Source organism: Myotis davidii, unplaced genomic scaffold (genome assembly GCF_000327345.1).
Source record: "Myotis davidii unplaced genomic scaffold, ASM32734v1 scaffold19, whole genome shotgun sequence".
NCBI classification, from domain to species: Eukaryota; Metazoa; Chordata; class Mammalia; order Chiroptera; family Vespertilionidae; genus Myotis; species Myotis davidii.
Genome location: NW_006289854.1, coordinates 729057 through 740288, shown reverse-complemented (window position 1 = coordinate 740288; position 11232 = coordinate 729057). Strand labels below are relative to the sequence as shown.

At 54.6% G+C, this 11232-nt stretch overlaps 1 protein-coding gene across 1 annotated transcript; it reads left to right on the top strand.

Moving 5' to 3' along the window:
- The first annotated feature begins 3296 nt into the window (after nt 1-3296).
- Nucleotides 3297-11028, top strand: BDKRB1 (bradykinin receptor B1). The gene is made up of 2 exons (XM_006762713.2): nt 3297-3625; nt 9477-11028. Exons 1-2 carry the CDS (start codon nt 3483-3485, stop codon nt 10552-10554), a joined length of 1221 nt encoding a protein of 406 aa, XP_006762776.1. The 5' UTR covers nt 3297-3482; the 3' UTR covers nt 10555-11028.
- Nucleotides 11029-11232: the final 204 nt, after the last annotated feature.

Below are 11232 nucleotides of genomic sequence, written 5' to 3'. Positions count from 1 at the left end.
AAGCAGGGACAGGGGGCTGGAGCTCTGGGCAGACCCACTTGTATGTGAGCGTCTAGATTAAGAACCTAAGAGAGGAAGGAAGGCCAGACAGGTGAGAGGGCCCCAGCTGGGCCGAAAGGAGAGTGAAGCCTTAATCCTGCAGTGAAATGGCCCCCTGGACCCTGCATGTCACCATGGGGACTGCGACCCGTGTGTCCCCAAGTTCTTCAAACTCCAGCTCAGCTTCCCTTGAACGTACATCGAGCACAGTCTGAGGCAGGCACAGTCTGAGCAGCCGTGCCTGGGAGACCCAGGCTGCGTGAGCCCCACGCCTTCGCATTATTAACAGTCCCAGGGCAGCTGGCCTGCCCCACCCAGCTGGCCCGGCGCCCTCCTTTCTGGACAGCACCCCTGGGTCCCCCTCCCCCAGGCCCCTTCCTGCCTCATAACCACCTCTGAGCTGATGTGTCTCCTCACACGCTTTCCCCCAAGTCCCCAGCGCCCAGGGGACTTCAGTCACTGCTGTCCCTCACGACAGGGAGCTGTTGCCCCTCAGTCCCCAGAATTCAGGTTCCAGCTCCCCCGCCCGCCCCCAACAAGGTCTGTTTCCCATTTCGCATCCCCGTGAGCAACAGTGGGAGCATCCGTGCCCTTACTCACCGACGTTACTTTCCATTCCTCCCACGGGTGGGGCCCCCACGGCCTTGGCAAGGCTGCCACACAGTCATTTCCCCAAGACCGGCTTACTCAGCCTCACTGGCCAGGGGCACTCCGGCACTGACAGCCCCGCCCACACGCCTGCCTCGCTCATAGGCTGGCCTCCCGGGGAGCACAGCCCAGCCCAGCCCTGCACCCCAGCCCTCCTGGCAGCCACCCTGTCCAGCAGCAGCCGGTCTCCTGGTCTCCACCGGGGCGTATGTGCCTGGGAGGAGACACGGCCTGAGAGCGGCACCTCCCCATCCTGTCCAGTGTAAACTCACATCGAAGGCGGAAAAGCCAACCGCCTTCTGCAGGAGGCGGGGGGCTGGCTGGCAGGACCCCAGCCCGCAGTGCTGACTAGAAAATCCCGGGGTTCAGGAACTTTCTCTGCTTAAAATCAGCCCCAAAAGGACGGCTGGCACTCGCCGAATATCTGTGTGACCACAGAAGTCCCAGGTCGCTCCTGATTCTGCAAAGATCGGTCCCAGTTTCCTTCCTAAATCAATCACATGAGCTGCAGATCCTTGAAGTCCCGCCCACCCCCCACCCCGCCCCCAATGTCCAGAAACAGGAGAAAACGGCTAGAAAATCCAAAAGTATAATCTGCCCCCAGGGGGGTGTCAGAAAAGGGAAACCCCACGAGAAGGCCAGATTCTGGGACAAAGGCGACTTTTTCTGCTCCAGGCATGTTGGTTCACAGTGACACCAACAGTGCAAATCGAGGGTCCGGGAGTCAGGACCAGGTGTTTGGGTGGGGGGTGGGGACCTGAGATTTGGGGGCATCACCTCTCCAGAAGCCCTGGTGTGGATGCCTTCTGCATGAGGGAGGAAGCTTGAAATGTCTTACTCTTTGTTTTTTTCAAAGTGAGCTTATCTATACTAATAAAAGGGTAATATCCTAATTAGACCAGGTCAACCGGACATCTTCCTGACGTCCAACTTCCTTCCAGACAGTTAGGGCGGGGACCAGGCCAGCAGGGGGGTGCAGTTGGTGATGACCAGGGCAGCGTGAATGGTGTGGGGGGGTAGTTTGGGACAACCAAGCCAGTGGGGCGGGGGGGGGGAGTTAGGGGTGATCAGGCAGGCAGGCAAGTGAGCAGTTAGGAGCTAGCGATCCCAGATTGTGAGAGGGATGTCTAACTGCTGGTGTAAGCCCAATCCCCAGGATCGGGCATAAATCAGCAGTCACACATCCCCCAAGGGGTCCTGGATTGGAGAGGGTGCAGGCTGGCCTGAAGGGACCCCCCACCCACTCCACAAATTTTGTGCACCGGGCCTCTAGTTTTATATATATACTAGAAGCCTGTTGCACAAAGATTCGCACAATAGGCCTTCCTTCTTCTGGCTGCTGGCACCAGTTTCCCTCTGGCACCCGGGACCCAGGCCTTTGGTTCTTGAGGCTTGGCTGCTTTGCTGAGGTCACAGCGAGGCTTCAGTCTTCAGTCTTCAGTCTTCACTCCAGCCTGAGCCTTCAGTCTTTGCTCCACGCCTGTGTATGCAAATTAACCGCCATCTTTGTTGGGTTAATTTGCATACTCATCTGATTGGCTGGTGGGTGTAGCAGAGTGACACCAATTTGCATGTTTCTCTTTTATTCGTGTAGATTTTATTGACTTCAGAGAGGAAGGGAAGGAGAGAATAATTGATTGGCTGCCGCCTGCACGCCCCCCACTGGGGATCAAGCCCACAAACTGGGTATGTGCCCTGACCAGGAATGGAACCGTGACCTCCTGCTTCATGGATCGACGCTCAACCACTGAGCCACACCGGCCAGATGAAACGTCTTACTCTTTAGGAGCCAAAAGAGAAGGGGTACAGTTAAAGGATCTCAAGGCTTGGCCCTCAAAAACAGCCAGAAATGTCTTACTGCCCCGGACACGAGGCCTTGAGTAGCTCAACTTGAAGGATGGATGCGGCCTCGCCAGGGAGCAGCCCTCACAGCTGCCAGGAGGCTCAGGGGAAGCACATCTAATCTTGCTCAATCCGGCATGAGTCAGCCCGTTCCTGGCTCGCTGTTTGTTTAATGGGGTCCGCACTGACAGATTCCTGGCCCTGGATCCCACAAGACCCAAATCCCAGCGGGGACTTTCCAGCAGCGCCCACCGAAGCCGCTGCAGAACCCCGGCCCTCGGAGCCGGCACTCAGCGTCCACGGGTGCCTGAGGCTCTTGGGCATCAGGGACGCCAGTGTGTGGGGTGGTTTGTGTTTCGGGAGCATGGTGTCCTTGCGTTTTTAAAAGTGTGGGGTTCTTTTTAATAGATTCTATTGATCTTTTACAGAGAGGAAGGGAGAGGGATAGAGAGTTAGAAACATCAGTGAGAGAGAAGCATCGATCAGCTGCCTCCTGCACACCTCCTACTGGGTATGTGCCTGCAACCAAGGTACATGCCCTTGCCTGGAATCAAACCTGGAATCTTTCAGTCCACAGGCCGGCGCTCTATCCACTGAGCCAAAGCGGTTAGACAGAGCTAAAAGTGTTTTTAATTTGTGTTTCAGTCACAGTTGACATCCAATATTCCAGGCGAATATAGTGCTTAGCCATGCGTGTGCCTTCCCGAGCGGTCGCCCTAAGAGTTTGGCACCAGGCACAATGGTTACGATATCGCGGACTCCACCCCCTGCGCCAGCTGAGGGCAGTTGGCCAGTGCGCCCTTCGTGGGCAGGGTGGCGGCGGCCGGGGGCCGGAGGTGAGGAGAGAGAGGAAGGTGAATCATCTCTCGCCAGCTCCGAAGTGCAAAGCTATTTTTCTTTCAAAACCACAGCTCGCTTTCCCCGTCTGAAACACTTTTTCGGCAGCCCCTCCAATGACGTCATCGATGGAGCAGAGGTTATATAAGTCAGGCCACCCCGTTTCTCAGCCTTCCCAGAACAGACAACACCTCTGGAGGCAGCTGTCGCCGTCCCGTCGGAAAACCCAGCCGAAGTCGCGCTCCGGCTCCCTTCCTGAGTAAGTAAACGCCCCGCTTTCTTTTCCCTACGAGAGTGACATGTAGGAGGAGACCCATATCTCTTAGAGAGAGAAAAAAGTCGTCCTTCTACAGCTAAATATTGGCAAGATTTTCGGCTTTCTGTAAGCGTGTATATATATTTTTAAAACCATGTAAATCTAAGTCAATGTGAGAGGCTTGTATTCCAGGCCTATCATGGGTTTTAGCTGCTTTGCCAGAGGATGGGGAGGAGGAGGGGGAGCGCCAGGAGGTGCTGGCCGCTCTCTGCCCAGGTCGTCGAGGGGCCTGCCCACGGCCCTTGGAGCCCCGCGTGGACGCTGGCCCCTTCCCGCCTGCAAGTCCTGGTCCCTCAGGGTCACTTACAAGATTTCATAAGGGCCACACTGGCTGGGTTGTTTGTGGTTTGAAAAGGGCATGTTATTAGGGGGCGGGTGGCCATCCTTTAACATACCTAGTGCCCTATCATCCCCTCACTGTGACTCGGCCATTCACACAAAGAGCACGCGATTGTTGAAGAAAATCCCAGAGTGCCATGTGCCCATGTCAGAAATGCGCAGAATCCACGGAGTTCCAACAGCGGTTCTCAACCTGTGGGTCGCAACCCCTTTGGTGGTTGAATGACCCTTTCACAGGGGGCGCCTAAGACCATCCTATATATCAGATACTTACATTGCGATTCATAACAGCAGCAACATTACAGTTGTGAAGTAGCAACGAAAGTAATTTTATGGTCGGGTCACCACAACATGAGGAACTGTATTTAAAGGGCCAGAAGGTTGAGAACCGCTGCTCTAGAAAGTACACATGGTGTCTTGAATACACTCACCTTTGCGGTTTTCAAATGGGAGCAAATGTTACTAATGAGAGCAATAGCTGCCGTTTACCGAACACCTACTATGTGCCAGACGAATATCAGAGCTGGAACTAAGAGCCAGGGAAGGAATTCTCTCCTCTCTGGCCAACTTTGTGTAAACGCAGGCAGCGGCTGGTAAGATCAACACCGTTAGCAATAAGCCCTGCTAAGCAGGCCCTAGGCCCTGAACGTAACCATCTGCAAAGTCCCTGTGGCCACGTAAGGTAACAGCGTCCCTACAGGTGCCAGGGACTGGGGTGTAGGCCTCTTTGGGGGCCATCACTCTGCCGCCCCTTCAGGCCCACACCCCAGCTCATCCTGGGGTCCCCTGGTGCCTGGGCAGCTTCTGCCTTTCACTGACCTTGGGGTCTCCGAGGAGGACACGGGAGCCAGGTCCCTCGCTGTCCATCAAGAGCCATCCTTTCCTGCCCAGGCACCCCCACTTCAGAGGGGAGGTGGATCCCCTCCCGCATGGCCAAGGATCCCTGGAGAAGGAAAGGGAGAGGAGCTAAGGAGACACATCCCGGGGCTCTCGGCCTCCTTCATGACTCACCCCCTTTCTGCGGGTCCTTCTTACACTCCTGGCGGTGAGGCGCCAAGGCTGCCGACAAGGGAGAGTCCCGAGCCCCAGGCCCTCCGGGATCCCTGCTCCTGGAATTCAGGGCCTTGGAGTCCCAGGGCATCCCCACCTGCTCCAGTGTCAGGAGGAGCCGCAGAGGGTCTCGTGGAACCTTCCAGCCTCCGGCGACAGCACCGGCCACCTGCCTGTGGGGAGCAGAGGCTGCTGTGCTCGGAGGGACCAGGCGCTGTGTCCTCACTGTTACTCCGGCTGCAGCTGCTGCCATTACTGCTGTGACGCTTCACAGCCCCCAGGGGCCTTAGTGCGTGATCTCAGTCAAGCCTCACGGCGACTCTGCAACACGCACCCTTATTCCCACTTTCCAGGCGAGGAAACTGAGACCCAGGAAAGTTCCTCGACCTGCTCAGACTCACAGAGGTGGGTTCCCAGGTTCCCTGGCTCCAGGCCCGGTCTCTTTATAGTCACAGCGTGAGGTGTAAAAAGGGCCTGGACCCTGAGGCTCCGGGAAAAAGCTGTGTACAGAGGCCCTGGCTCATCTTGCCATGTGGACTTGGGCAGGTCATTTCACTTCCCTCGCCTCAGTGTGCTCACCTGTACAACAGCGTCAGGATCAGTTACCTAGAGCCCAGCACAGTCCCCGAGCCTCAGCACATCCACCCAGGTGTGTCAGGGGTCAGGTCTGGGCCCCGGGGCTCACCTGGGGAGGAGATGGGCCAGGAGAGAACTTCCCCACCCCGGGCAGAGGAGGGCCTGGAAGGAACACGAGAGCCCCATGGCAGTCTGTGGGAGCAGCTCACACCCCTGTGTGCAGCACGGGGGGCTGCCGGGTGCCCCAGGCATCTGAGGGCATAGGTGTGCTGGGTGTATTTGTCTCCTGTGGCTGCCGTCACCAATGACCAAAAACTGAGTGTCTTAAAACAAGTGGGCTGTATCATATTGATGGAGTTGTAAAGTAGTTCAAGTCAAAAACTATTTTCAAAAATATTATGTATTTAACTGTATATATACATATATACACACCCCAACAAATTGATTAACCCCTTCCCCAACAATTTTTTTGTTAAAAACGTTTCTTTTTCAGACTAATTTTTTTATTTTGGTTCTATATAGTATTTTTGATGCTGGTTATGAAAACAGTTTGTAACTCGTCTTCCTATAAACCATATTTTTTTACCATATTTTCTTAGTATACTCGTCGACGACTGAAAAAGAACATTTTGTGAAAACGAGTATACACGTTTCTGCCGGGGAAGGGGTTAAGTTATATTAATAGATTTATTAAAGTAGTTTTAGTCTACAATTTTTTTAAAAAAATATTATGCCTCTAAAAGTATATGCATCCACATATATTAAAGCAAAATAAACCCCCCCTCTTTACGTTAATTAACTGAACAATGAAAAGTGACAAAAGCAAAATGATTGTTCTTGGTCCATAGCCATGGCCCATAGCCGTGTCTGAGGTCTGCACTGACGCTGGTGTGTCCCTGCCATTTTCATGGGTTGCTTTTTCTTTCTACATGATTTTATATTTTCAGTTGTTCCATATAATTGCTGAGGTCTTCTTCAATTTTCAAGGTTAACACATTTAAATTAATGCCTTCCATGGATGCTCTTCTTGGACCAGAATATATTTAGTTAAGAAAGTGTTCTCTCTGCAGGTGCCAAGGGGCCTGGTAAGCTCTGAGCAAATTCTGAGCAGAGATGCTCAGGCCCAGGGCTTTGTGTGGAATTATGTAAATACTAGAGGCCCGGTGCACAGAATTAGTGCACTCGGGTGGGGGGGATGTCCCTCAGCCCAGCCTGCACCCTCTCCAATGCTGGCCTGGTTGCCCCAACTGGCCTCCCCTGCAGGCCTGGCCCCCCAAAAATGCCCTCCCCTGCTGGCCTGATGGCCCCCAAATGCCCTCCCCTGCTGGCCATCTTGTGACAATGTGAGGGTGGCCATCTTGTGATGATGTGAGGGTGTCACACAAGGGTGTGAGGACCACCTAGGCTTTTATTAGTATAGACTAGAAGCCTGGTGCACGGATTCATGCACTGGTGGGGGGCCTGCAGTGATCGGTCCGCTGTGGGAGTGCTGCTCATCCCGGTCAGCCAAGCGGCTGCTCCTGCTGTGGGAGCGCACTGACTACCAGAGGTCAGCTCCTGTGTTGAGCGTCTGCCCCTGGTGGTCAGTGCATGTCATGGTGACTGGTTGACCGGTCATTCTGGTTGTTCCGCTGTATGGTCTCTGGGCTTGTATATATATAGATTTCAGCCCAGATGTGGTCACTGGGAGCTGCCTGTATGCCTTAGTTCAGAGTTCCTTTCTTCAACAAATAGATTTACCACAGGAAACTCTTCAAATACGATTTATCATTTTGAATTCTTTGTCGAATTTGGATGCCACAAATCACAGACTTTCTCAATTTCATCTCTTTTCTGTGTAGCATCCGAACTTATCCCATTGCAAAAACTCTGCCCTACAAGTGGAGATATCCCAAAGCTCGTTACAGAATTTGATTACGGGATTTTAAAATTAAATCTTGCATGTCATTTGGGCTCTTATCACTTAATTTGATCAGTTTCTCCCTGCTCTTTCAGCAAAACACAATTTTAATTATTTTCTACCTAAAAGCATTGTTTCCAAGAACGGCCATCTGCTGAAAGCCCTAAGAGCGGGTGCTCTGGCACTGCGTTTGTTGAGTGCCTCGATTAGAGATTTCCAGTCGATTTAGAATGAAATGCAGCCACTTAGAGATCAGCTGGAACAACCAGTCTAATAACATGGTAGGGCTCTTCACCTCCACGTCTCCTCACACTGAGGATGGGCAGCGGGAAAGAAAAGGCGTGTTGTGTTTCTCTTCAAATCCACCATCGACTTCACAGAAAGTCTGCAGTCCGAATGCTATGCTTTAAAATGGTGTAAATGTTGTCCCCTCCCACCCCCCTTACAGGGGTACCATATCAAAACACACTGGTATGCAGGGACAGCTAGTGTGCGCGCCATGGCCTGCTCTGGGTCCATGTGTTTCATCGCTCTCTTGTGTTAGCGAGAACAGCAGTGTTCCTGTGACCCTGTGCCCACCCAAGCGTGCGTGTGTGCGAGCATCACAGAAGATGGCCCCTTTACCTCCAGTGTGAACAGTGCTAACTGGCCTTAGACTAGCAGCCCCCAAGTTTTCTCCAGAATGAGCTTCTGAAATTTTGTTTTGATTCCATGAGCTGGATGAAAGCATTGGATGACAGTTGCAGTTGACCAACTATTTTTTTTAATATGTTTTTATTGATTTTAGAGAGAAAGGAAGGGAGAGGGAGACAGAGATAGAAATATCGATGAGAGAGAGACATCCATTGGCTGCCTCCTGCATGCCCCACACTGGGGATCGATACCACAAACCGGGCATGTGCCCTGACTGGGGAATTGAACCGTGACCTCCTGGTTCATAGGTCATCGCTCAACCATTGAGCTACGCTGGCTGAGCCAGTCTTTAAATCTGTGTTAAGCCATCCAGTCCTGTGGCTTTAAATACCACCTATGAGATTACAGCTCCCAATTGTGTCCTGTTACCTCAGGCCTGGCCTCTGAACACCTACCTGTCTTGTGTATCCAGTCGCCCCCTGGGCATCCTCACTAGATGTCTGACACACATCCCAAACCTAACATGCCCAGCAGGGAACTCCTGATTGCTCCCCCCGCCCACCCCCAAAAAAGCCTCCCATCCGCACTCTGGCCGCTCCATTCCAGTTGATGAGCTTTGTATCGCCAGGCGCTCAGACCCAGCGTCTCCTCCTCTCACAGCCGCTATCCAATTCTGAATGTATCCAGGCTCTGACTCCCATCTCGCCATCTCCCCCGCGGACATGTTTATTCAGTAGGCACCCCGTTATTGGCCCTCTCCATCTCTGCGTCTAGACCGTGAGCACCTTCGGGCCGGGGGCCGCTCTGTCCTGTTCCCTGAATCCCCAGCACCCGGCAAAGTGCCGGCACAAAGTAGAAGCTCGTTAAGTGTTTGTTTGACGGCAAATAACAACAACATGGTTGCTAATAAGACTAATCACCAACTTCTGTTGAGTGCCTCCTCCATGCCAGGCAACCGTGCTAGGCAGGATACAATGAGCTCTGGTTTTCAAAAAGAAAAAGAAAAGTCAGTGGGTCTAAGTGGCCCACACCCAGGGCTTGTGCCAGGATTTGGACATGGGTTTCAAAGCCCTGGTCCTTTCCTTTCTCCCAGGAGTTGGCAAGCTTTTCCTCTTAAGGGAACGGCTGATCAGTGTTCAGCGCGCGGGCCACGCAGTCTCTGTTGTCACACAATAAGTGAACGCGTGGGTGTGGCCACGTGGCAGTGAAACGTTATTTTCCAAAACCCTGGCCAGCTGGCTGCAGCCAGGAGCTGTAGTGGAGGCTCCCGCGTCAGCTCCGTGCCGTTCATTGCAGGTCACTGTGGATGGCATCCCGGGCCCTCCTGGCGCTCCAGCCCACCAACCAGAGCCAGCTCCTGCCTCCCAACGCCACCTCCTGCGAGGACGATGCTCAGGAGGCCTGGGACCTGCTGCACAGGGTGCTGCCGACCTTCATCGTCGCCGTCTGCTGCTGCGGGCTGCTGGGCAACCTCTTCGTGCTGTCCGTCCTCCTCCTGCCCCGGCAGCGTCTCAGCGCGGCCGAAATCTACCTGGCCAACCTGGCCGCCTCGGACCTGGTGTTTGTCTTGGGCCTGCCCTTCTGGGCCGAGAACATCTGGAACCAATTCCACTGGCCGTTCGGGGCTGCCCTCTGCCGCATGGTCAACGGCGTGATCAAGGCCAATTTGTTCATCAGCATCTTCCTGGTGGTGGCCATCAGCCGGGACCGCTACTGTGTGCTGGTGCACCCCATGACCAGCCGGAGGCGGCGGCAGCGGCGGCTGGCCCAGGTCACCTGCCTGCTCATCTGGGCCGTGGGGGGCCTCCTGAGCGTCCCCACCTTCCTGCTCCGCTCTGTCAAGGTTGTCCCGGAACTGAACGTGTCGGCCTGCGTGCTGCTGCTGCCCCACGAGGCCTGGCACTTTGCAAGGATGGTGGAGCTGAACGTGGCGGGCGTCCTCCTGACGCTGGCCGCCATCGTTTTCTTCAACTACCACATCCTGGCCTCCCTGCGCGGGCGGGGGGCGGTCATGGCCAGGGGCGCGCGCTGCGGGGGCCCCGGGGAGGGCAAGCCCACGGCGCTGATCCTCACACTGGTGGCCGCCTTCCTGGTCTGCTGGGCCCCGTACCACTTCTTCGCCTTCCTGGAGTTTCTGGTCCAGGTGCGGGCCATCCGCGGCTGCTTCTGGGAGAACGTCACTGACCTGGGCCTGCAGTGGGCCAACTTCTTCGCGTTCATCAACAGCTGCCTGAACCCGGTCATCTACGTCTTTGTGGGTCAGCTTTTCAGGACCAAGGTGTGGGAGCTCTATAAAAAGTGCACCCCGGGGAGTCTGATGGCCATGTCCTCGTCCCAGAGGAAAGAAATCCTCCAACTCTTCTGGCGGAATTAAGGCGGCCGGGAGCCGAGAGGCGTGGCTGCCGGACACGATGGACACGATGGCCGCTGTTGCCCTAGGCTGACGGTGGCCCCACGTAGTCAGGGCTGCAGCCCCTGGGCCCTGTGAGTGCTCTTATGATAACAGGGACTTTGCAGATGCAACTCAACGAAGGGTCTTGAGATGGGGCGATGGCCCTGGATTATGGGGGTGGCCCGAGGTAACCACGAAGGTCCTTTGAAAGGGAAGTGGAAGAGTCACAGAAGGCGATGTCACCACAGAAGCCAGAGGTTGGGGCAACACATGGAAGGGGCCGCAAGCCAAGGGCTGACGGCGCCCTCTAGAGGCAGGAGCAGGCAAGGGAACGGATTCTCCCTGGAGCCTCGGGAAGGACGCAGCCCTGCAGACCTCCCTTCTATGGCCCCGTGCGACGGATGTTGGATGTCTGGCCTCCAGACACATGACATAATAAATGTGTGTTGTTTTAAGTCAAGACATCTGTGATCATTTGTTCCAGCAGCAACAGGAAATGATCACAAGTTGCCAATAAGGATCTCTTACTGCATTCCCACCGTGTTCTAGGGAGACCACTAGGAATGCAGAGATGCTGTAGCTAGACAGCTGTTCTCGGGCGCTTCCACCGATGTACATAGTTACGGTGTGATAAAGAGAAGGGGCGCACACGCAGATCTG

Bases quoted from the DNA above. Each gene is read 5' to 3' on its own strand.
- BDKRB1 (XM_006762713.2), top strand. From the start codon at position 3,483: ATGACGTCATCGATGGAGCAGAGGTTATATAAGTCAGGCCACCCCGTT. The intron at 3,626-9,476 runs GTAAGTAAACGC...CGTTCATTGCAG, and splicing joins CGCTCCGGCTCCCTTCCTGA to GTCACTGTGGATGGCATCCC.